The sequence below is a fragment of the Rana temporaria genome, chromosome 6, assembly GCF_905171775.1.
Source record: "Rana temporaria chromosome 6, aRanTem1.1, whole genome shotgun sequence".
Lineage (NCBI taxonomy): Eukaryota > Metazoa > Chordata > Amphibia > Anura > Ranidae > Rana > Rana temporaria.
The window spans coordinates 115,337,105-115,363,981 of NC_053494.1; the positions used below are offsets into that span (position 1 = coordinate 115,337,105).

Genomic DNA, 26,877 nt, shown 5'->3' on the forward strand with positions numbered 1-26,877 from the left:
TAAAAAAGGACAGACACTAACTTATTGGTGAAATTTACACCTAAATGTAGGAATACTTTTTCAAGGCACTGTAGTATGTTTACCAATCAGGTACTGCTCAGTTGCAGATGCCATTCAGCTCCCATCTCTGGGGTAATTCTAATTTAAAAGAGCTTAAAGGGACCCTATGAAAATAAAATGGTTTAGGAACATGGAGTGCCGACCTCCTTCTAAAAATACTGTCTGCCTGGCTGTCTCTTCAATACATTTGAGCAATTCAAGCAGAACAAGCGGGCAGCTAAGAAAGTTGGCGTAAAGTTAGATCTGATCTGTGTTTTATGTCAGTGCCTCTCATTTTTTTATTAAACCAACAGAACAGCAGCAGTCAGGCATTACAAATCTCCATATTCTCTCTCTGCAGTTTTAAAGTCCTAAAAATGTTTGCAATGTTCAGTACAGTGATCTGGTCACTTATTAAAAATGGGAGATTACACCTATATCACTGTACAATTGACAAACTGCAGCATTCTAAGCAAGCTCACCTTGCAGGCTAATGGAGTTAAGAACTTCCTCATTCTGATTAAAATCCAAATCACCGTTGTCCATCGCTGTTCTGATGAAGGAGCACAGCGCTGTCAGACCTGAGGTGGTGTAGCCAGTCCTGACTTCTGCATTGTGTGACTAGCAAGGTACTGGGTGAAACCTATGTACACAGTTGTGCACACTTTCCCTCGGGCACTTCAGTGCAATAAAAAAAAACACAGCCCAGCCCAGCTCAACTCAGATAAAAACATCAATATTACTTGTGAACACTTCTACTTTTATTATAGGCAGCAACCTGGAGGTCAGCTATTGTGTAAAACACATTCCAAGCACAACCAGCAGATCCTACATATATCGATTTCTCCGATTCCGATGTCATACAATCAATTCATTTCAGGCATTCAACAGCCTCCTAACACTAAAAGTTAACTAAAATTAGCCTCAGACACTTAACCTACCCCAACATTTAATCCATACTCCAACCCATAAAATAACTCTAAATTAAAGAAGTATGCCCAGAGCTTTTTTGGCCATACTTCTCCGAGAGGTCACAAGAGTGCACTTACCTTTGCTCTCCTGTGACCCAGAATCAGGCGATAACGGACTATTGCCCGCTACCAGCTGATGTGGCAAAGCCGCTCGGGAAGGATCCTGAGCATATTATCGGGATCCAGCCACCTGCCCGATTGACAACTGGCTCCGCCTCTCAGCATGCAACTGAGAGCCAGAGCCAGCTGCAGCTACCCCTTCCCCAGCCCGGAATTCCAATGAGCGCTGGAGGAAGAGAGCGGAGAGCAGGGACTGACAGTTACTGCTCTACATTCTGATCAGATTGAGAACTGATTGATTATATGATCGCTCAGTTCTCAGGCCTAAAACAGACATGGGTCTGCTGCAGCTTCACACCGATGCTGCAGCATAAATGCGAGTATGTGTTTTTGTTTGTTTTTTCTTTGTTTACCCCAAACTTGTCCCTCAACTCTGAAAACAAATTCTTATAACTTAATCTAAACACTTAAACCCTTTCCCATACCCCATTTGTATCCCATAATCGGCGCCCTTAAATTTAACCAAAGACTAAAAGATCACATTAAAAATGGGTCAGTATTATTTAAACTACCAGGCGTATAAAATAATCCTAAAGCATTAAAAAGTTTATTTTTTTTAAAAAACATTTCAGTTTATCCTCCGTGCAGGTCAGGTCATGAAACCAATGCTTACCATCGCCATGTGGCCAAAGGGGGAAATGATTTCAGGCAGAGATGATTGGCCAGCTATGCCCATTCAATACTCCTGTAAAGGATAAATAGGGCCAAAGCACTTTTGGCCCTACTTCTCCTGTGCAGAAATAAGTGCACACCTGTGACCCAAATTCAGCCAACGGCGTGCTAAAGCCTGCGGTCAGCTGATGCCACTCAGCTGGTCCAGACTGGAGAGATCCCGACTTTAATGTAGGGATACATCGCGATGCCTGGACCGGCAGCTGGCTCAGCCTGAGCATGCCACTGAAAGCCTGAGCCAGATATTCCCACTCCTGCACATACCGGCACTACAGTGAGCGCTGGAGAGACAGAGCCCCCCCCCCCCGTGTTACTTACCTGAGCCCCATATTTGCCTTGGCGGGGATGCGCCGTCCCTCCGCGGGGTCCCGGCTCTTGATTAAATAGATTGATAGCAGTGCAGCCATTGGCTCCCGCTGCTGTCAATCAAATCCAATGATGCGGGTGCCGGGAGGGCGGGGCCGAGTACGGCATTCGTGTCTGTGGATGCAAATGCTGGACTCGGGAGCGCACCCGCAAGCTAACCCCCTCGGGAGAGTGCTTCTCCCAGGGGGTTATCTGATGTGGGGAGGAGCCGCGAGAGCCGCCTAAGGGGCCCCAGTAGAGGGTGTTCGGGGCCACTCTGTGCTAAACCAGCTGCACAGTGGAGGGAAGTACGACATGCTTGTTATTTAAAAAAAAAATCACTTTAAATACCCCAGAAATCCTTAGGTGCTTGGTTGTATTTTTGTATATCTGCTCAAGCAGCTGGGGTGGCTGAATTCATGAGAGACCCTGACAGATCTCCACCCTCATGTAAATTTGTAATAATGCCCAATGTCCACGGACGTTTTTTACAGCCACTTTTATGAGCGTTTTTTGCAGCTTGATCCAACTTCTGGTGCGAACTCTATTCAAATCAATGGGCTCCCATAGGGAACCATTGTTTTGGATAGAGAAAGAAAAATGCGTCTGAAAACTAGCACAGTGAAATGTGCATTGAATTCAATGCAAAACGCGAAAAAAATTGAGTTAAAAAGGCCCTTTATTTCCTGGCGTCTGTACTAGCTTTACAGCCCGTTTTTTTAAACGTCCGTGGGCATGAGGCCTAAGCGCATCATTATGATGGGCAGGCTTACTGGCCAATTAGATGTGGTATTACAGGGAGGCCCAGGTCTCAACCTTGAGAGTAAGTGTAAACATTTACAGCATCCCATTTGCCTAAGCAGGCATCTAAAAAAGTAAATGCAATGCTTAAAAAGTATCTATTTCTAATTTTAAGGCCAGTTAGCCATTTTTACACTGCGACAAGTGTACCTAAAATCAGACTAGTAAGGAGAGTTTACCAGCATTCCGCTTACAGCGTGACACTTACTCATGTAACGGAAAGTCTCTTCAGCCAGAACAGGAGAAAGATTGCCCGCTCCATTGCTTTGTTTAGTTGGGGACTGGATCCAGTCTTGGTGATCATAGAGGAATAAGGAGTCCACTCGTAATCTGTACTGGGGTAGTTGATCCTCTAACATGTTCACCAGTTCCATTTCAGGGACATCTTGGCTATGATAGACCTCTAGTGAAGGAAGAGGTAAAGAAGAGTTTAGCTACAATGTACACAGTTCTCCATTTTAAAAATACTATTAATCAGTGGTCGCCAACATTTTGGACCTCATGGACCACTAAACTCACAATTTTGAATCCCGCGGCCCACGAACCTAAATTTTTTCAGGCCTTTTACACCCAATGCTCCAGCTCTCTGCCCCCTCTCCTGGATCACACTGCTGCCTTATACATACAATGCTATGGCTCTCTGTTCCTCTCCCCCTGGATCAGGCTCCAGCCTTATACACACACACACACACACACACACACACACAATGCTCCGGCTCTCTGCCCCCCTCTCAGATCACACTGCTGCCTTATACACACACAATGTCCCCTACTCTGCATCACACTACTGCCTTACACAGATCAATCATCTGAGCTCATCCCCCTTATCCAGCCACGTGCTCTAGCTCTGTGCTCCCTCCCACAGCCTGTGATCAGCGCTACCATTGGAAGTCCTCTCCTTCACCTCTTACTCTCTGCACTACTCCCGGCGCCTCCCTCTAAAGGCACTGGGTATTAATGCGTTTTGACAGTTATGACTGTCAAAACGCATTGAGAACAACCCTGGAAACATTGGCCGGTATACACCTCCCCCACCCCCCCCCCGGGGCAACAACATTTTTATCATGGACAAAGTGGTCCTCAGACCACTGGTTGGCAACTGCTGCTATAAACCACTAAACAATTCCCACTCTAGGATATCTTCAGGACCTGGCTGCCATGCCAAGTAAATCCCAACAGTTCCCATAACCATTAGTTTCTGAGTTGAATCAGACCTTCCATGGTTTGCGCTCTACCCTCCTCTGCCATCTTGCAAACACAAAATTTAAGAGAGAATAAACTGCAATCCCACCTTAAAATTGTAGGAAGGCCAAATCACAGTAAGTGTAACTGAAAGGAGAAGTTCACCTTTAGTAACATGTCAAACCCATACTTAGGGTATAACATGTAACTAAATGACCTTCCACCACCCCAACCCGATCCTCCATTGTGACAGCGGGGGGGGGGGGGATCTTCTCCCCACACCCACTGTCACAATTCAAATACAACGCAGAGTTCTGCAACTTCCATCAGCCATGGTGGCAGGCGGCTTTAGTTCTCAATAAAAAAGTGAATACCATATTTCTCGCAGGTTTCTGTTTCTTACCAGATTGAAAACCACCCCAATCACTTCCTTTCCCTGTAACATGTACAACAAAAGGGGTTGAAACTTATCAGGACAGAAAGGCACAGACCCTTCCACATTCTAAAAAAAAAAATCAGTATTTGGCCGTTTTCCTGTTGGAGGGATTTTATACGACTTCCTGTGCCGAGAACAAGTGAAGGGAAATCTCCCCAATGGGGGAACATATGACAGGAAAAAACTCAGTGGTTCTGACCCCTTCCTAAACTAAACATTTGTCTGGCTGGTTGGGCTGGTGCATAATATGACATCTGTATGCACCACAGAGATGAAAGTTATTGCATAGTAAAACAAAACACTAGTATTGCATAAAAAAAACACGGCCCAAAAATAGGGCTTTCAGTGTTGTGCTGAAAGAAAAAAAAAAAGTGCTGATAATAGCTGCCGATTTTGTTGCGGTCTTACCTTGCTTATGGTGGGTTTTTCATAGGTCATGTGACTCACAAAACGCACCAAAAATGCAACACAGGTGCATTTTTGATGCAGTCTCGCTGTGTTTTCAATGCATTTCAATGTAGAGGTGCGTTTTTGGTGTGGTTTGTCAAAATATGCACCATAAATGCAGCAAGCAGGATTTTTAACTTCTTGCCGACCACCCGCCGTCGCTATATGGCAGCAGGTTGGCTTTCCTGCACCAATCGGCGTAGCTGTACGGCGGGCGCTTTAAGGGGTATAGGGGAGTGCATGCCCGCCGCATGACAATGCGCATTGCCACGATGTCCGCCGGCGACCCGCAATCGCTCCTGAGAGACACAGAACAGGGATCTGTCAATGTAAACAGACATTTATACAGCAAACAGTGGCTATTTTTAGCTCCGATCGCTGTATAAATCTCATTTGTCCCAAAAAGAAGTGTCAAAAGTGTCCGCCGCAATGTTGCAGTCCTTCTAAAAATCACTGTTCACCGCCATTACTAGTAAAAAAAATAATAACAAACAACAACAACAACAACAAAAGAGCAAAAAATCTATTCCCTATTTTGCAGACGCTGCAGCTTTTGCGCAAACCAATCAATATACACTTATTGCAATTTTTTATTACCAAAAAAATGAAGAAGAATACATATTGGCCTAAACTGATAAAGAAATTTGTTTACATTTTGTTTTCTTCTTTCAAGATTGTGTAATATAATTTATTTTTTATTTTTTAAACTAAATTTCAGTTTTAGCAAAGTGCATCCTGAGTTTTCGGCTTCGGCACCAATAGTTTTTCATTTCGGTGCACCACTACAAAAAACACATTCATTGGCCAAATAATCTCCCTGTTCTCATTCAAAACGCAGATGGGCACAGTAAACATTTGCCCACAGGTTATATAAAAATAAGCTGCAATGGAACATTTTCTATCTTGGCATTTTTGGACTATTCTGGTAGAAATGTTTCCTCGTTTTGCATTGTACCTACCATTGCCAGGGGCTTTATCTCCACATTGAATATTCATGAGTTATTTTTCGGGTTCAGGTGGCTGATTCTAGCATCTGCTGTGATGTCCGGTGAGCATTGGCTCTGGATTATTGGTTTAGCAGGGAGGCAGAAAGCGGTGAGACTTTGGTAATGTTGGATTTGGTTGTGAACACATTTGCAATAGACACACGGGCTGGCTCAGGGCAAATGCTGAACTTCACCTTTCTTTCTTCATGTCACCTAAAGGAGAGAACACAACAAACATACTGTAACTCTGACTCATATATTTAAACGCAAGTCAAGGAAGTTGTTCTTGATGGCACCAGGGACAGTAACTGAGAATAAACCAACCCCCTGGGGACAAAGACAACTAAATGATTTGCCCTCCTAGGGAGATTTAGGACCTGTGATGACAGGCTTCTATTTGCTTCAGAACTGATTCTTCTTCCTGTAGGTCTATGGAAATGTATTTTAATTTGTATTTTATTTTTACATACTATCACCAGTGCAGTACAGCACAGCGCCATCATATGACTGGTGCGGCGGAGAACAGGGATACAGTATATGTTAACTACTTCATGCCTAAGCCTTTTTCTGACATTTGTTAAAAGTTAAAATCCATGGGCCAGATCCACGTACCCTGGCGCATATTTCCGTCGGGCGTAGCGTATCTAAGATACACTACGCCGCCGTAACTCACTTTTTTTTTTGTGATTTCTCAAAGAATGCGCGCCATAAGTTACGGCGGCGTAGTGGATCTTTGGCGGCGTAAGGGCGTGCAATTAAAATCGATGTGATGGGGGCGTGTTTTATGTAAATACGTCGTGACCCGACGTAAACAACGTTTTTTTTTAAACGGCGCATGCGCCGTCCGTGGGGGCATCCCAGTGCGCATGCTCGAAATTAAACCAGAACAAGCCGATGCTTACGACGGTGACGTCATTCTACGCAAATCCCTATTCGCGAACGACTTACGCAAACGACATAAAAAAATCTAAATTCGACGTGGGAACGACGGCCATACTTAACATTGAGTACGCCTCATATAGCAGGGGTAACTATACGCCGGAAAAAGCCGAACGCAAACGACGTAAAAAAATGCGCCGGCCGGACAAACGTTCGTGGATCGCCGTATCTAGCTAGTTTGCATACTCGACGCGGAATTCGACGGAAACGCCACCTAGCGGCCGCCGTAAAAATGCACCTAAGATCCGACGGCGTACTAAGACGTACGCCTGTCGCATCGATCCCAGATGCAGTCGTATCTTGTTTTGTAAATACAAAACAAAGATACGACGCGGGAACTTTGAAATTACGCGGCGTATCAATAGATACGCCGGCGTAATTCTTCTGTGGATCTGGCCCCATATGTTTTGCTAGAAAATTGCTTAGAACTCCCAAACATTATAATTATATATTTATATATATATATATATATATATATATATATATATTTATATATATATATATATATATATATATATATATATATATATATATATATTTTTTTTTAGCAGAGACCCTGGAGAATAAAATGGCGATTGTTGCAATATTTTATGTCACACTGTATCTGTGCAGTGGTATTTCAAATGTAATTTTTTTGAGAGGAAAAACACTTTCATGAATAAAACATTTTTTTTTTTTTTAAAAACAGTAAAGTCAGACCAATTTATTTTGTATAATGTAAATGATGATGTTATCCCAAGTAAATAGACCTGCTTTACCACTTGCCTATCGCCATATAGTCATATGACGGCGGGCAGGAACCCTTCGTCCCTCCAGGCCACCAACATATGACGTCGGCAAATTACTGCAGGTTACCAGTTTAGAGTTACAGTGTGCTAGAATTATTGCTCTCACTCAAACAATTGCGGCGATATCTCACGTGTGGTTTGAATACTTTTTACATTTGCGGGCACAAAGTACGTATGCGTTCGCTTCTGCGTGTGAGCACAGAGGGATGGGGGCGCCTTAAATTTTATTTGGCCAGCTGGGCCTCTTGGTGGGCGAGAGAACCCGGGCGAGCCGCGGAAGGCCTGCTCCCGCTGCTTAGGATAACAACAAAGCAGCTTCTTAGCACAAGAAAGTCAACCACCAGCTCTATAAAAAAAAAAAAAAAAACAGTACAACTCCTTTAAACCTTTTTTTACACTAGGATTGCCATTATAGTGATGATCACTGTAACAGCAATGTTTTACATTTTGGAGTAACAGCTTTGATTTACTACTGTGCTGTAATGGGCTTACAGCTATCACATGATACAAAGGTGCTGTGATTGGCCCAGGTACCATGTGATAGCTGTGGGCCAATCACAGCATCACTATAGGAAACGCAACTGTTAAGGAATGAAATTCATTCATAAGGCTGCATTCACATTACAGCATTTTGAATCGCTGGCAGATTTGCAGCGAATCTGCCAGTGATTTGACAGCGTGAATGTGTGAATGACAAATTGCAGAACTCGCATTTGAGATGCCATTCATTTGAATGACACTTCAAATCGTGCCAAAATTGTTGTGGCAATCTGCATCGCAGGAAGCATGTCGCCCCAAAGTAGCGCCTGAACTTTTGCGGTGTCATTCAAATGAATGGCATCTTAAATGCGAGTCCCGCAATTTGTCATTCACACATCGACGCTGTCAAATCGTGAGCAGATTCGTGGCAAATCTGCCCGCGATTCAAAACGCTGTAGTGTGAATATAGCCTACCAGCTTTGCTGACATTGTGATCCCCCAGCCGCTCAAAGTGTCTGGGGGACACAAATGGCACAGCAGCATTCTGCTGCACATCACTACCCCAGAGGGGGCAGGATTACATACAAGTACATTACCCTGCCTGGCTGTGCCGCCCTCCCGCAATAAATGTACTGTGGTCGGGCAGCAAACGGTCAGGGATAAATTCACTTTTGTAACAGGTTACATGTTTTTAGGGTGTAACATGTTTCAGCTCCAGAACCTACAACACCCACCCCTCCCTGTGACAGCTCCGCCCACACAGTTGCATCATTCATTCCCGGTTTCCTGCAAATGAATAAACAAGCACCGCCACCCACCGCGACTGACAGACATACTTGTAGTTTGCATGAACTATGGGTGCGCCGATCAGCACGCTAGTAGTCCATTCACACTGCCTACAGCTCTGCGATGACAGACTGTGTAGAGTTATGGGCAACAAAGCTGTACACAGTGTGTAAAGGAGCCTGACATTGCACCCGCAATCAGCTGATCATGCGGTGCAATGCTTTCAAGGCTCCCGTTTTAAAAATTATAATTTTTTTTTCTACCTGAACTTCGCACCTTTACATAGGATACAGAAAGGAAAAAAAAAAAAGGGAAGAAGAGGTATTAAATATTTCCTACTCCTAATCTGAAATGTAAATAAAGGCATTATATATACTTTAAGTGTAAGAATAGGCAGTTATAAAAAGATGCCTACTCAATGTAGTTATATATTCATTGAAATACTTTATTGTATTTTTAAATATTACCTCAATCCTTGCACTAGCAACTTGGTATCTATGTCCTGCAGATCAGTGTTCAGACAGTAAGGGGCAGGGGGTATTACTATAAGCCTATTTAGGCGTTACTGGGAATCTAACAAATGGAGGTGAAGCAGCAAAACTGACCCCTTCACTAAATGTATGTATCCAGTGTTAATATTTTTAGGTAGTGATTCTAGAAGCTGGAGAAGCGCATGAGCTCACAGTTCCCTCTGGTGTTATTTGCAGCAACATTTCAGTAAATGTTCAGCTTTTAATTTGCTGTCAAGTCTGAATCCCTGGAGCTTTAATTAAGCATGCAAACTGCCAAACAATATGAAATCATGTTCTGTGCAGCTCAGGTATGAACCGGCTTTTCAACTGTGTTGTCAGGACACCAATTCTTCTATACTTTCCCTTGTGTGACTTTCTATTGGAAGCATTCCTTGTACTGTGACAATAGCCCTCAGCTACCACAGCAGATACAGGCAAAGTGCTCACGTTTGTGAAGTACCGTACGATTTTACCCCTTACATTATTGGAAAGACAGTTTCAGGTCTAACATCTTAGATCAGTCCGGCCCGCGTTCCGGTTTTGAATGGCCCATCTTGTTATCTGGACATGTATATCTTTTGTGGTCCCCAACGATCTCCCAACATCGGGGCCACAAAAGATATACATCAGGCATTATTAAATGGTGGATCGCAGGCCGAATCTGGAACAGGAAGTGGCCCGCAGCCTTGCTAAATAGTGAGTGTTCTCTCCCTTCTGCCCGCTCTCACCTGGATTCCTCAGGGTGTATTTAAATTTATAGAAAAGGAAAGAAAAAAAGAAAAAGAAAAAAAAGGAGGAGATCAGGGGCAGACAAGAGGGGGCAGAAAGATAGGAGACAAGAATCACTCCATCATGGTCCCAAGGAGACACAATCTAAGCCATGCTCAGCCCAGGAGATAAACTCAGGAGTAACAAAACACGGACCATGCAGTCCAGGTGAGCGAAAACTGTTCGTATTTACCATATTCCTTTGCCAACAGACGTTCAAGGTCCCTTATGAGGTCCACTTCAGTAGCCCATTCCCCCAGGGAAGGCACAGTTGCCGATCTCCAATGACGGAGGATCACTACTCTGGCCGCCGCCAGAAAGCGTCGTAATACATCTTTTTTGATGGATTTGAACGTGCCGAGGAGTATAGATAAGGTGAAGGGTGAATAGAGGTCGCCATCGGTTTGCAGTATAGTGTGAAGATCTGTTGCCAATACTCCTGCACAGGAGAAGTTTTCCCAATGATGACCATTCATATATATGCGACTGAAAGTCATAGCGACTTCAAAGTAGTTAATGCACTACTGTGGTCTGACTTTCATGCAACTTGAGGGCCATAGAATTCAATGTTAACCCTCAAAAGTTGTGTGAAAGTCGTACCCGAATGTTTTATATGCAACAGTAAGATTCAACCTTGTAGAGGGACAAGTCACATCCAAAGTTGCAACTTTGGAGTTGTACAAGAGTGAATGGAGTCTTATGGCTAAATGATTCTCAAACTATAATCTAGATATGTTATGGCTAAATGATTCTAAGGCTAGGTTCCCATTTCTGCAGGTGGTTGCTGCTGTTGGACCGTACCTGCTCTCACACCTGCAGAGAAAACTGCGCTGCCACTCAGGAGATGGGTGGGGGTAACATTCATTCTAATAGTACCCTCAAACACTGGGAACTGCATTGCACTATATGCCTTCCCTGCAGCTGTGTTTTCTGAGAGGGTGCAGGGAGCTTTTCCAGGCCTTTTCAGTGGATACAGCAGCCTACTCAAATTAATAGGATGCTGTGCACAAGCAAACGCAGCCACGGGGAAAACCGCATAGATGTGAACCAAGCCTAATGCCCCGTACACACCATCACTTTATGTGATGAAAAAAAACGACATTTTCTGTGAAGTAAAAAATGACGTTTTTCAAACTTCAATTTTCAAAGACGAAGTTGCCTACACACCATCGTTTTTCTCACAATGTTCTAGCAAAGCGAGGTTACGTTCTCACCACTTTTTCCATTGAAGCTCGCTTCATAAGTAGCTTCTGGGCATGCGCGGGTGAAAAAACGTCGTTTTAAACGACGGTTTTTACTACACACGGTCAATTTCTGTGAAGTAAAAGTTGACGTTTTGAAAAACGACACATAAAATTGAAGCATGCTTCAATTTTTTTTGGTCGTTTTTTAGAAGACATAAAACGACGTTTTCCCCCACACACGGTCAAATAAAGTGACGTTTTTAAAAACGTCATTTTTTTTCATCACATAAAGTGATGGTGTGTACGGGGCATAAGAGTAGTCTTCCATCGCATGTTCCTCTATCCAACAAAATGTAAAAATGTTTTCATCATCCACAGATCTGCTGTGTTTATGAAGCCTACTCAGTGGCTGGATATGGCCATTCACTAAAGTCAGTTTAGCTGCCATTCAAATTGTGGATTTCATATTCAATATCCATGTAACAATTGCCACAATATAACAGTTCTCAAAAAGGGAATCGCCGATTATTACCATATACTGATAGTGTATTATTGATCTGAGCAGAGACTAATCAGCCATTTATTTGGAACACTTAATGAGCCTTCAGCATTCTAAAAGATGAGGACTGTAGCCTAAAATCCCAATTTGCCGCCAAGTAAGGGCTCTTGTACACCTGTGTCGCTCTTTGAAGAAATATATGCGGTGGATCACTTTTCAGAGAGTGGATACAGAGGCAACTGTCAGGCCCCGTACACACGTCCGAGGAACTTGACGTGCCAAACACATCGAGTTCCTCGTCGAGTTCAGTGTTGAAGCCGCCGAGGATCTCGGCGGGATGACTTTCCTCATTGAACGAGGAAATAGAGAACATGTTCTCTATTCGGCCCGACAAGTTCCTCGTCTGCTTCCTCGCTGAAAAGTGTACACACGACCGAGTTTCTCGGCAGAATCCAGCTCCGATCGAGGTTCTGGCTGAATTCTGCCGAGAAACTCGGTCGTGTGTACGGGGCCTCAGGCATTCATGAGGCAATACTACCGCCTCCTGAGTATCTGTTTGTTTTTTCTTGTGACAGCCAAACAGGCCTTTTGAATAGGAACACGGCGATGTGACCGCGAGCTTAGCTCTTGGCTTGAAGTTGTGACACCGCCTCATTCTTTCAAATATGTTGTGTTTGGTGGGGTCACCGCCTGCTGAAAACATCAGAGAGAGAATTTTTATTGTGCCACAAAGCATCATGGCTGCAGTATTAATACACCTCCATTCAGGGGGGAAGTGCGATGACTAAAAATGTGGCTCGCCTATCCTTGACCTAATTTTTACAGTTACCCCATAGAAAATAAACAGCTAAACTTGAACTAGTTTATTTGCTTTGTAAAATGTTTTCAGAAATGCATCTCTGCTTTGGGCCACAAAACATTTGGCACTTGCCCATCATATAATCATTACCACATTACCCAGCATAAGAGATGTGGACATTTTTGGATAAAAGCACAAATACTTATTTCTGCCCAAAAATGCAAAGCAAATGTTCTCCATTGATAACCGTATTAAACGTCACACAAATTTGGATCGATTTATGATTCCTAGGAAAAGGTCTAAAAGATTATTGCCCGTCTGGTGCCAGTTTCATATAAAAAGGGCCATAAAAGACTCAGACTTCTTATCATTGCGGCGATTACGAACAGTCCTTTAATCTTGTGAATGGCCTACAAGTGGAATCATTTGCTGTAAAGAAAGAAGGTAGAATATGTGGATTCCAATCACCAACATCCCGGTGTGTGGCGAACACCAGTTGTGGTGGCTGAACAATTTTCAGCATCTGACACTTCCGGGAGTGTCAAAAGCTTGGCCCCCCTCTGCACACTGTTAGGTAGATTCACGTACAGTGGAATAAAGTTACGGCGGCGTAGCCTAGTGTGTTTAGGCTACGCCGCCGTAAATTAGCTAGGCTAGTAGTGATTCTAAATCAACTTACCTGCTACTCTACGGCGGCGTAGCCTAAAACGAGCGGGCGTAAGGGCGCCTAATTCAAATCGGTTGGAGGGGGGCGTGTTGTATGGAAATGAGGCTTGACCTCACGTTTGACGTTTTTTGATACTGCGCATGCGCCGGGCGCCTACATTTCCCAGTGCGCATTGTGGCTAAGTACGCCGTACGGCCTATTGATTTTGACGTGGACGTAAACGACGTAACTCCCGATTCGCGGACGACTTACGCAAACGACGTAAAAAATTCGAACCTCGCGGCGGGAACGGCGGCCATACTTTAACATTGTTATTCCACCTCATAGGCCTTACGGAAACAACGTAATTCGACTGCGGCGGGCTGGCGTACGTTTGGGAATTGGCATACAAGCTAATTTACATAATCTACGCCGGCCACAATGGAAGCGCCACCTAGCGGCCATCCGAAAAATTGCAATCTAAGATAGAACGGCGCAAGCCGTCCTATCTTAGCTTTGTTTAAGCGTATCTCTGTTTGAGCATACGGCGGCGTAGATTCGGAGTTAGGTCGGCTTATCTACTGATAAGCCGGCCTAACTCTTTGTGAATCTACCTATGTGGTTCTCCCTGCCAGCTGCGACGTTATCACATGGATCATAGTAGTGACATGCGTGTTGGAAGAAGATGAACCATGAAATCATAACACACCCAGAAATGTGTCACATACAGAAGGATTTCCAGACAATTCAGCGGATATTGGTGGAGTGGGTGGCAGGACAGGTAAATATCAAATCTTTTCTTTAAAAGGTTATTAAAAATATATACCAGTGACTTTGCTTTTAGTGTACATTACACATTGTATGTACAGACACACTGCATACTTTATTACAAAACATTATTACTGTTTTACAACACAGGTCTCTACTCAGAGCAGAGATTACAAACTTACTGTACTCTATAAAGATGTGCAGATAAAACGATTTGATACATATAAAACGTTGTTTACAACTATGTTGTTATATAGTTTACCATTTACAACATGTGTTTAAAGAAGAACTCCTGGGGAAAAGTTCATTTTCCCACACAGTAAGGCTGTGCCAGCACTGCATTGGTTACCTTCTAATTTTTGTCCATGTTTAGGCGATTGAGGAGCCGAGATATACCAAACTTAATCCGCTGATCCTCCGCGCGCAAGACTTGTTTCCGCCACTTTTATCCACCCACATACTATTGGTCTTGAATGGACTGTTCCTGACGTCATCATGCCCATAGACAAGCTCTGGAAGTAAGGACAACAGGAACAGTCCACTGCTGGACCTGGGGGGGGCATGGTTTTCCCGAGTATCAGGCAAGTATAGCTTTTCCTCACACTCCTAGACAAAACAAGCAACATAATCATGCCGTGCTGGGCACAGCCCCACTGCATGGGACAATAGATTTTTTATTCATGGAGTTCTTCCCTCAACAAGTCAGTATTCTGGAAAAAAATAAAAAATAAAAAATCCATCAACAAGCCTACACCATTATCTTCACAGAGAACCTTTGTTCCTGTTATTAAACTCTTCAGAATTTAGCTCAGGGGTCCTCAAACTACGGCCCTCCAGTTGTTCAAGAACTACATCATGCTTAGTCATGTCAGTGAATGTCCCAGTCTTGCAATGCCTCATGGGATGTGTAGTTCCACAACATCTGGAGGGCCGTAGTTTGAAGATCCCTGATTTAGCTGATCAGCAAGTACATCCGATGCCCAAATTGCTAAAAACTGAGCTTGCAGCTGCAGTGCAGTGAGGCTCGACTTATTTGGTATCTCTTTACTCGACACTTCCTCATCTTTTATTTTGTACAATTTTTTTTATTATTAAAATGGATTTGATAAACAGTTGTGCACCTATGCTGCAACATAAAAACATTTTCTATCCCATAGGGCCTCTACAATCAGAAAACGTTATGATGTTATGTTCTAGGGGCTTTAAAGGATTTTTTTTATTTTTTTCTAAATACCTTAGTGCAATCCTCCTTCACTTACCTCATTCTTCAATTTTGCTTTTAAATGTCCTTATTTCTTCTGAGAAATCCTCACTTCCTGTTCTTCTGTCTGTAACTCCACACAGTAATGCAAGGCTTTCTCCCTGGTGTGAAAGCCTCTTGAGGGGGGAGGGGGCGAGCAGGCAAGTCAGGACACTCTCTACTTTGTAGATAGAGAAAAAGGGATTTTTAATACAGCTTACCTGTAAAATCCTTTTCTTGGAGTACATCACGGGACACAGAGCAGCATATTCATTACTATGTGGGTTATATGGAGTACCTTCAGGTGTTGACACTGGCAATCTCAAACAGGAAATGCCCCTCCCTATATAACCCCCTCCCATAGGAGGAGTACCTCAGTTTTGTAGCAAGCAGTATGCCTCCCAAAATGGTCCCCAAAAAGAGGGGTGGGAGCTCTGTGTCCCGTGATGTACTCCAAGAAAAGGATTTTACAGGTAAGCTGTATTAAAAATCCCTTTTTCTTTATCGTACATCACGGGACACAGAGCAGCATATTCATTACTATGTGGGATGTCCCAAAGCAATGCTCACAATGAGGGGAGGGAGAACATCTCCAAGACAAAAGGATTTAATTTAGAGAAATACTCAAATCATAATAAATCCAACTTAGTTGAGAAAAATAATCTTAAATTTTAAATTTAACTCAAAAAAGAGGAGCCCCCGGAATCCGAGGGTCTCAAACTGCAGCCTGCAGCACTGCCTGCCCAAAGGCTGTATCAGTATTCCTTCTTACGTCCAACTGGTAGAATTTTGTAAACGTGTGGACAGAAGACCAGGTTGCCGCCTTGCAAACTTGAGCCATAGAGATCTGGTGATGTGCTGCCCAGGAGGCGCCCATGGCCCTAGTAGAATGAGCCTTTAATGATACTGGAGGAGGCAACCCTTTCAAGCCGTAGGCCTGAGTGATTAATTGCTTAATCCACCTAGAAATGGTGGACTTTGCAGCTGCCTGCCCCTTCTTGGGCCCATCCGGTAATATGAACAGCACATCTGTTTTCCGGATCTTCTTTGTAGCTCTAAGATAGGCCTTCATGGCCCTGACGATATCCAAGGTATGCAGCAACCCTTCCTTTCTGGAAGTAGGTTTAGGGAAGAAGGATGGTAATACCAAATCCTGGTTCAAATGAAAACTGGATATAACCTTCGGTAGGAAGGAAGGATGAGGGCGGAGAACGACCCTGTCCTTGTGAAAAATAAGATATGGTTCCTTACAGGATAAGGCCGCCAGTTCCGATACTCTTCTTGCGGAAACTATGGCGACCAAAAATACTAACTTCCTTGTCAGTAAAACCAAAGGAATTTCAGCCAACGGCTCAAACGGTTGTTTCTGTAAACTTGACAGAACAAGGTTTAAATCCCACGGGCAAAGCGGGGATTTAACTGGAGGTTTAATACGTAAGACCCCTTGAAGGAAGGTCTTAACCAGCGAGTGGGTGGCCAGCGGCCGCTGAAACCACACTGACAGAGCAGAAATCTGTCCTTTGATTGTGCTTAATGCCAATCCTTTATCCACTCCTAGCTGGAGAAAACTTAAAACTCTATCAATGGTGAATTTGCGAGAAAGCCATCGCTTGGACTCACACCAGCCTACATAGGCCTTCCAGACCCTGTAATAAATCACCCTAGAGACCGGTTTCCTGGCTCTGATTAGGGTAGAGATTACTTTCTGAGACAGACCTCTACCCCTGAGAATCAGGGATTCAGCTTCCAGGCCGTCAAATTTAGATGCCGTAAGGCAGGGTGGAGGATCGGACCTTGCGATAGCAGGTCTGGCCGTAGAGGAAGAGTCCAAGGGTCTCCCACTACCATCCTTAAGATTAGTGAGTACCATGCCCTTCTGGGCCATGCTGGAGCTACCAGGATGACTGGTATGTGCTCCACCCGGATCCTGCGCAGCAGGCGGGGTAGTAACTGGAGCGGGGGAAACGCATAAAGAAGTTTGAACTGATGCCAAGGGCAAACCAGAGCATCGGTTCCGCAGGCCATCGGATCCCTTGAGCGGGACATGAACCTGTCTAGCTTCTTGTTGAGTCTCGATGCCATGATATCCACGTCCGGCACTCCCCATTTTTGGCAGAGTGCTTGAAAGGTTTGTGGATGCAGAGACCATTCCCCCGGCAATAGAGTCTGGCGGCTTAAGAAGTCCGCCTGAAAGTTGTCCACTCCGGGAATGAATATTGCCGATATGCAGGGCACATGAGCCTCTGCCCCTAGGAGAATCAAGCTCACTTCTCTCTGAGCGGCCTGACTCCTGGTTCCCCCTTGGTGATTTATGTATGCCACTGCCGTGGCATTGTCTGATTGAACTCTCACCGGGAACCCCTGCAATTTCGACGTCCAAGCCCTGAGGGCTAGTCGAACCGCTCTGAGCTCCAAGATGTTGATGGGTAAAAGTTTCTCTGGCCTTGCCCAAATACCTTGGCGAGTGGAACCATCCACAATCGCTCCCCAGCCCGTCAGGCTGGCGTCTGTGGTCACTATCTTCCAAGCCACTGGGTTGAAAGACTTTCCCTTCAGTAGATTCTGAGGGTCTAACCACCAACACAGACTTTGCCGGACTCTTGATGAGAGTGGCAACGGGATATCCAAGGCCTGTGGCCTTCTGCTCCATGCTGACAGGATGGCGGCCTGCAGGATGCGAGTGTGGCTCTGGGCGTATGGCACCGCCTCGAATGTAGCCCCCATCTTGCCTAGTAGTCTCATACATAGGCGAATAGTCGGTTCCTTCTTGCTTAGAACCAGTAGGATTAATTCCTTGATGGCTTTGACCTTCCTCAGAGGTAGGAACACCCTTTGTTGTTCTGTGTCTAATCTCATGCCGAGATATTCCAACTGCCTTGTGGGCTGGAATGCTGACTTTTCTCGATTTAGGACCCAGCCGAACCTCTCGAGGTATTGGACCGTGAGGGCCACTGCTCGCTCCAAGCCGGGAGACGAGTGGTCTATGACTAGGAGGTCGTCCAGGTATGCTAGGATCGTGACCCCTTGGATCCTTAGCTTGGCTAGGATTGGAGCTAGAACCTTCGTGAACACCCGGGGGGCCGTAGCCTCCATTAGGTTGGAGTAGAAACCCAGCCCCTGTTCCAGGACTGGTACCTCTACTATTACTCCCTGGGAAAGTAGATGATCTAGAGCCGATCTTAATGCGGCTCCTTTCTCCAGATCGTTTGGAATCCTCGACTCCTGGAAATGAGGAGGAGGAAACCTTAGGAACTCTAGCTTGTAGCCTGTGGCCACGGAAGACCGTACCCACTCGTCGGGAATGCTGGCTTCCCAAATCTCCGAAAAGAGTCGCAGCCCTCCCCCCACCTTCGTGGGTGGGGGCGCCCCTTCATGAGGTAGACTTGGGGGCTGGTTTTGCTGGCTTGCGAAACCACTGCCTCTTGCCTCTAACAGCCTGTCCTTCTGATCTGCTGTTGAAGCCGAAGTTTGCTCTTGCAGGAGGCCGTCGATACTGCTTGGCATTAGAGGGCCCCTGCCCAGGGGAGGACTGTCGTTTAAACGCAGGCCCCTGAACCTTCTTCTTAGTTGGCAAGAGTGTACTCTTGCCGCTTGAAATGGTCTGAATGTATTTATCTAGGTCCTCTCCGAAGAGCCGTCCTCCATGGAAGGGGAACCCTACCAGGAGCTTCTTGCATGGGGGCTCAGCCTCCCAGCTTTTCAACCATAAGAGTCTTCTCATATGGATAAGGGATAACGATAAACGTGACGCTTGCTGGATGGAATCCTTGATTGCGTCTACCGTAAAACATATGGCCTTAGGGACATCCGAAAATTCTTCTGCCTGCTCGGCAGGAATGAGTTCAAGCATTTGCTTAAATTGATCTGATAAGGCTTGAGCGACTCCAATCGCAGCCACGGCTGGCTGTACTACTGCCCCTGCAGAAGTGAAGGAGTTCTTAAGTAGTGCTTCCAAGCGCTTATCAACTGGATCTTTGAAAACCTGTACGTTCTCTACAGGGCATGTTAACGATTTGTTAACACATGAGATGGCTGCGTCTACTGCAGGAGAAGCCCATCTCTTGGAAAACTTTTCTTCCATAGGATATAAGACAGAAAATTTCTTAGGTGGTAAGAACACCTTGTCTGGTTTGTTCCACTCTTGGAACAAGACTCCCTCCAATAGAGGATGGATCGGAAACACAGCACTGCTTTGAGGCGCCCTCAGTGAGCCCAAAGCTGAAATCGTCGATACCTGGAGATCTGGTACAGGCAGGTTGAATGCCTTATGGACCAAGTCCGTCAAGCCTTGAATCCACCAGCTCTCCCTCAGGGAGACTGCCCCAGACTCCTCTGTATCCGGATCTTCGATCCCTGAACCTACTTGGTCTTTGTCCAAGAGGTCGTCCAATTCCCCAGAGGAAAGGACCTCCTCTTCCGAGGGTCCGCGCACGGGTGACGGAGATCTATTCCGCTTACTACCCCGCATAGCTGCGGCTATCATTTCTCCCATGCTTCTCCGCATCTCATTTAAAGAGGTGAGCAACACCTCCTCCGTGACCATCTTAGGGTTGGGTTGACTCGCGTCAGCTCCAGCCCCAGATCCCGATGGCCCAAAGGCTCCCTGTGGGGAAAGCAGCGGCATAGCTCTGTCCGAGACCTCAGACTCTGTGGGGGAATCCCCACCTTTTGTACCCTCTGGCTTGTTCTTTGATGCCATGGTACAATACCGAGGCACACCTGCTACTTATTGGTACCTGGGACTTATAAATAGTTAAATGCCCAAACACCTGTTTGGGGAATAAAAAATGTTTCCTCTACCCCAGATGACACCTTTTTTTTTTTTCAAAAGAAAAAAACTTTTCTTCTTTTTTTTTTTTTTTTTCAATCTAGGCAAGAAAAAACATTCTATCCCCCTGAGTAGTATTGCCAAAGAAAAGACTATGAGATGGAAAAGAAAAAACAGCCTATTCCTAGGCTAAACCACAATCTTCTGAAGACTGTAGTATTCTTTCTGGCCACTGTGTGTCCTCAGCGCCCCGTGCTTCACTCCAGTCCTTCCTCCCTCAAGCCAAAGTATTGAATGAGCTGTGGCACTAAGGAAGGGCCGCCCCTTCCTTAAACCACTGACCCGCCCTTCCCCCCCAGCTAAAACGGCGCCAAATGCGCCTATAACACGTGCACGCGCACCGCGCGCGCGCCCGCCGACGGGGGGGGGGTTGGGAGGAAGGGCCTCTCTGTTCCTGCAGCCGCAGGCCTGGAACACACGAGGAGGTCAGCGTTTTTTGCCTGCCTTGCAGGCATGAGGAAGAGGACTGGATAGAGCATCGCCTGGAGGCTTGCAGGTAAGCATAGCTCTCTGACACACACATACATTTGTACACAAAAGGCCCCACTCACAGTTTTTCCAACACTACCAGGGAGGTCACTTTTTATGGGGAATGATAACATATAGAGCCATCCTATCTTCATGATATGTGACTGGTTTGCCAGATGCAATGCATAACCTTAGGCATGTCCCCTGTGACCTCCCAGAAAAAACTTGCTAAGAGCCAAGTTCCGCAAGTTTTTTCCCCTTACTTACCTGCTCCATGCCGCAGGACTTTGCCAAGCAAGAGGCCCAATCTTCCCCCATCTCCGTGGGGATGTCTAGATCTTCAGGCCCTGGGAACCTTCTTCTTCCATGAAGGATCCACTGTCCTGGACCCATATAGCACCCTGGCAAACAGAAAACATTAGGCGCCCAAAGGTTTTCTAAGTTCTGGGCCCAGGGTCCAGCTCTCTTAAAAAGAAAGCATTATGGGCTATACCCCAAGGGTTTGGGGTCCGGTTACTGACCACTTTAGCGCTCAGGCTTTTTTGGACAGAACCGGTAGCTCACCTAATCCCAAGGATGCGGAGGCAAGCTAAACCATGACTAACACCTAAGACACTGGCGTAAAAACTGAGGTACTCCTCCTATGGGAGGGGGTTATATAGGGAGGGGCATTTCCTGTTTGAGATTGCCAGTGTCAACACCTGAAGGTACTCCATATAACCCACATAGTAATGAATATGCTGCTCTGTGTCCCGTGATGTACGATAAAGAAAGGAGCTGTGTGTTAGTGGGCGTCCTGACATTGCTGCTCGCCCCCTCCCCCCTCAAGAGGCTTTCTCCACACCAGGGAGAAAGCCTTGCATTACAGTGTGGAGTTACAGACAGGAGAACAGGAAGTGAGCATTTCTCAGAAGAAGGACATTTAAAAGCAAAATTAAAGGATGAGGTAAGTGAAGGAGGACTGCACTAAGGTAAAGGAAGCTATTTAGGGGGAATTTTTTTCCCTTTACAACCCCTTTAAAGCATTAATAAACTCAAAAGCAAACATGTATTATACTGCAGTTTAACAAGTCTTAGGTGTGATGGCTGTATTAGTTTTCTTTTTTTATGCTTTTTTTTTTCTTCTATTTTCATCTGGTGATCTGGCCAGTTTTTCATTAGAACAAGCTGTCCTGCAAATGTATCAGTTACAAGGATGAGACAAACCTTTCAACACTGGCAGGGGTACTAACATTGATCAGGAATAGTTATTTACAGTTTGTAAAACCTTTATCCCAAAAGTAAAAAAAAAGAAGGACATGCTATAACTGCTTTTACAGTGTTAGCTGGAGTTTGGTTTCAATTTGCTAGTGTATACAAGTCTGCTAGTACACCCAACACTACCCTCACTTACTAACAATGCTACTGTCCAAATGTGCCCAGTGCTTCTTCATCCAGATTGGGAGCACTCCAATACAGAAGGTGTGTTACTGGCCAGATCACCAGGCGAAATCATATGGGGAAAAAAATAAAAAATAAAAAACGAATGTAGCCACCACATCTAATTTGGATTCCGAATACTTTATTAATCTCAAGGGAAATAAATGATTTATAGGTTGGCAATGATTAGTAAGTAAGGTGCAATATACTGTATTACTATTTTGGTTTTAATACTGCTTTAAAGCAAAGCTCCACCCAAAAGGGGACGCTCCGATTGTCTGCCTCCTCCCCCTTTACTGCCACATTTAGCACCTTTTGGAAGAGATGGCGGAGCCAGTAGCTGGTTTTGACAGGTACCTACTCCCGCTTCCAGGTCAGTTTGCCCTCCCCTTCTTCCCCCGCAGCCTTCTAGATCATTTCACTGTGTCCTAGCCTCGCAAGGCTTCACTGCTGGTTTCCCTTTATCAGAATAATTGAAGAATCGGCTCGGGTGGGGACATCGCTTGATGCCTGGACAGGTAAGTGTCCTAATATTAAAAGTCAGCAGCTACCAATATTGTAGACTTGATGTTTTTTTTTTTTTGGGGGGGGGGGGGGGGGTTTAGCCTGGCACTACGCTTTAAATGCCTGTAACACAATCTGTGAGTAAGGACCTCCTCCAGTCACAGATCATGTTACACTCAGTCTACTCAGTGAAATAATTTTTCTCAATGGGAGGAGAGGGAAGGAGGAGGCGTGTCTCCATCATACCATATTTAGTGCAGCTAAGCCCAGACACCAAAGCTGTGAACCCATATAGCACCAGAGATTCAGAACCAGGAAGAGCACAGGGCAGCTCTGCAGTGAAGATTTCTAAAAAAAAAGAAGATTTCTAAAAAAAAGAATTCAGCAGCCTGCACATTGTGGGATATACTTCATTGCAGGCAAGTCATGTATATGAACCTGTAGCTAAAGTTTACCTTGAAGGTACATGGGAGTGTGGCCAACCTCACTGGATGTGGCCACGAGAGGAAAATCAACCACACATTTAACACAAGGATAGTGCAAAAGATGGACAAAAGGAAAAATTCTGGAAAGTCATATCAGCTCTATGTTCACAGAGGAAAACATGAAGCTTTTAAAGAAGAGAACACCTACTGTGAAACATGGAGAAGGCTTGGTAATGTGTTGGGGTTGCTTTGCTGCACCTGGTGGGACACAATGAAGCCTGAATGATTCTAAATTGGCCTTCTATAACCACAAACTGTAATACTATATATCTATGGGAGAAGCTGAATCCTGCAGTCTGAAGAAGTCCCCCTTGACTCGAGAAAAAGCTGGAGCAGTTTGCTCAAGAAGAGTAGGCCAAACTACCTGTTGGCAGGTACAGAAGTCTGACTAAGGCCAAGCACAGAAGGTGCAAATCTCGGCCGGTTCCTGTTCAAACCATGCATGGGCAGGCTGCATGTACTCAAGTTGATCAATCGCCTTAGGTTCAACCAGCCTGCTTGCTTTTCCATGCAATTATCGCTAGCAACAATCACTGTATTCTCCAGGTGGGGGTGACAACCACTGCTGGGAAGCATTCACCTGTCAACACTGTGCGGATGGGGGAATCAATCTGTGGTTGCAGAAACAGAAATCAGCTCCATGTATGGTCAGCCTTAGAGCTACAGAAATCGCTTGTTTGCGATGATTTCCTCTAAAAGGTCACACACAAAAAAAAATTGTAGGTTTGCGTCACTTTATTTTTGCACGTGCCATTTCAATTTTTTTCTATTATTTACAATTTTTCAACACTTGTTTTCAGTGTGTAGTGGTGGTGACGGGAGTCTGACCATTCAGTGTGAATTGGCCTTATCCATGTTTGTCCATTGTTCTGCACATAGCACCCAATCATAAACAGCACAGTATTCCTTATCTGTCAGACATCAGCAATAAAAGACGTCATTAGAGATAACAGAAACGTTAATGTCTGTTTAAATGTTATATATTTCACTATTCATTAAGCTGCACATATAATATAAAAATTCCTCAGTTTAAATGGGCAGAAGATTGGTTCCTATATTCAGAATTCATATTACTTCTCTAAGGAATTTACAGCCAAAATGAATACAGCTTAGCCAAGCAGGTTGGAATTCCAATATACCTTTTACTAGTAACAATCCATGAACCTTCCAAAGACAAACAAGAGCATTCAGCTGAGCCAAGTGTTTGCGTTTATGGTCAGCTCACGCAGCGCAGGGATCTTTGGTAGATATTCTCAATGGCACGTAAAAAGAGACCCTGTCACCAACCTAAAAAACTGCAGGTGATGCGGAAGTTTCAGGGTCTTTGGATGTCCACACAAGGGAGGTTTTGCAGGTAAATATTTAGAAAAAAATAAAGTGCGCTGTCCCTTTAAATCCCATGGTGAATAATTAAAAGCGGAGGTCCCACGGCCAACTTTTTTTTTTTGTCATTCAATTCTTTTCCACATTACAAAACAATACTCACCGTTTTGGTGTCTTTGTATATCCGCTGTCCGTTTTCGTGCACAAGAACATCTTTTAAAAAGTGATCAAGGCATTTTCCATTTTGCTTGTGGGCATGCGAAGCCCACGAGCACAGATTTCCTGTATGCAGTGAATGCTTACCTCCCAGCATTCGCCGCTCGTTCCCGCGCAGGCTCAGTGTTTACTGTGAGCAGTGCCGTAAACGTCCTGGTTGCCATCACAACGGGCGGCATCATCGAAAGTTCCCGCCCCGTTGTGATGGCAATCACTCGAGATTTCGCTGGGCAGCGTTTCGCACTGACTCTTGGGAAGCATGACACAAGAGACAATGCTGCGCTGGGGAAAGCAGTAAAAACACCAACTCCCATGGGAGTGATAAACAGGAAGTCAGACTTTACCCCGCAATAAAAAAGCTATTTACAGCACAAAAAAATAATGGATGTGGCAATTGAACATATATGCAGTGTACTGAAGGGGATGGGATGTAGTTGATCATTTGGGTGGAACTCCGCTTTAAATCAATCCTGAACTAAGTTCATCTGTGAAAATATAAATAAATATAAAATTGTGCAAATTATGCATTATATAAAATAAACATTGTGCAATAAAGCAATAGTGCAAATCAAACAATAAATAAATGAAAATGTGCAAACTAAATTCAATTGATATCAGTAATAAAAATAATGAGTCTCTTAATTCAAACCCTTCAAGTCCTTGTATGAATAATGATAATATACCGTATATACTCGAGTATAAGCCGAGTTTTTCAGCCCTTTTTTTAGGGCTGAAAATAGCCCCCTCGAGTCAGTGTACCTGAAATTATTGAGAGGCTGCGGGTGTCCATCATTTAAAACTCGAGGCCTCCTCCTGGTCCCTTCCGTGATAGTCGGAACTGTGTCTGCTGAGAAACGTCTATCACGAACATTCTCTCATCCTCGGGTCTCCCAGCAGACACTGTGTTCAGTTTTCCACCAATAAACGGACGCCTTTTCACCCTCGGACAAGAGGACGTCCGTGATAGGCGGAACACTGAACACAGTGGCCCGGATTCACGTAGAATCGCGTATCTTTGTGCGGGCGTAACGTATCCTATTTATGTTACGCCTCCGCAACTTTGACAGGCAAGTGCCGTATTCTCAAACCAAAGTTGCGGCGGCGTAGCGTAAATAGGCCGGCGTAAGCCCGCCTAATTAAAATGTGGTAGATGTGGGCGTGTGTTATGTAAATTCTATGTGACCCCGCGTAAATGACGCTTTTTACGAACGGCACATGCGCCGTCCGTGAAAGTATCCCAGTGCGCATGCTCCAAATTAACCCGCAAGAAGCCAATGCTTTCAACGTGAACGTAAATGACGCCCAGTCCTATTCGAACGACTTACGCAAACAACGTAAAACGTGAACAAAATTTGACGCTGGCCCGACGTCCATACTTAACATTGGTACGCCTCATATAGCAGGGGTAACTTTACGCCGAGAAAAGCCTAACGTAAACGGCGTATCTGTACTGCGTCGGCCGGACGTATGTTCGTTCGTGAATTGGCGTATCTAGCTGATTTACAAATTTCTAGGCGTAAATCAGCGTACACGCCCCTAGCGGCCAGCGTAACTATGCAGTTAAGATACGACGGCGTAAGAGACTTACGCCGGTCAGATCTAATACAAATCTATGCGTAACTCAGGGCTCGACAAATCCCGGTCGCCATGGCGACTAGAAATAGCATCCTGGCGACTTGGCTTGGAAGGTGGGCAAAAAAAAGTCCCCAGCTCTTCCTTGTGTGAGCTGGCGCCATCTGGTGGTGGCCGTTGGTATTACAAGTTAAGCATTACAAGTTAAACTGCAATTCTAATGTCATTTTTCACTATTTTCACCGCCATCTTCTTCCCTCCTAATTAGAACCCCCAAACATTATATATATGTTTTATCCTAACACCCTAGAGAATAAAATGGCGATCGTTGCAATACTTTCTGTCACGCCGTATTTGCGCAGCGGCCTTACAAGCGCACTTTTTTGGGAAAAATTACACTTTTTTTAATTAAAAAATAAGACAACAGTAAAGTTATCCCCATTTTTTTTTAATATTATGAAAGATAATGTTACGCCGAGTAAATTCATACCCAACATGTCACGCTTCAAAATTGCGTCCGATCGTGGAATGCCGACAAATTTTTACCCTTTAAAATCTTCATAGGCGACGTTTAAAAAAATCTACAGGTTGCATGTTTTGAGAAACAGAGGAGGTCTAGGGCAAACATTATTGCTCTCACTCTACCAATCGCGG

At 44.8% G+C, this 26,877-nt stretch overlaps 1 protein-coding gene across 4 annotated transcripts in view; it reads right to left on the reverse strand.

The window, feature by feature from the left end:
• Positions 1-26,877, reverse strand: part of TRAK2 (trafficking kinesin protein 2) — a 96,774-nt gene that overhangs the window by 48,205 nt on the left and 21,692 nt on the right. For 2 of the 4 annotated variants that reach the window (XM_040357220.1, XM_040357222.1), the window contains exons 2-3: positions 5,973-6,212; positions 3,157-3,351 (exon numbers count right to left, since the gene is read on the reverse strand). In XM_040357220.1, coding sequence (XP_040213154.1) covers positions 3,157-3,351; positions 5,973-6,009 — 232 coding nt within the window. In that variant the 5' untranslated portion in view covers positions 6,010-6,212. Of the gene's footprint in view, positions 1-521; positions 846-3,156; positions 3,352-5,972; positions 6,213-22,097; positions 22,188-26,877 lie in introns of those variants that run through there. The other 2 variants (XM_040357221.1, XM_040357223.1) reach the window with 2 other exon arrangements.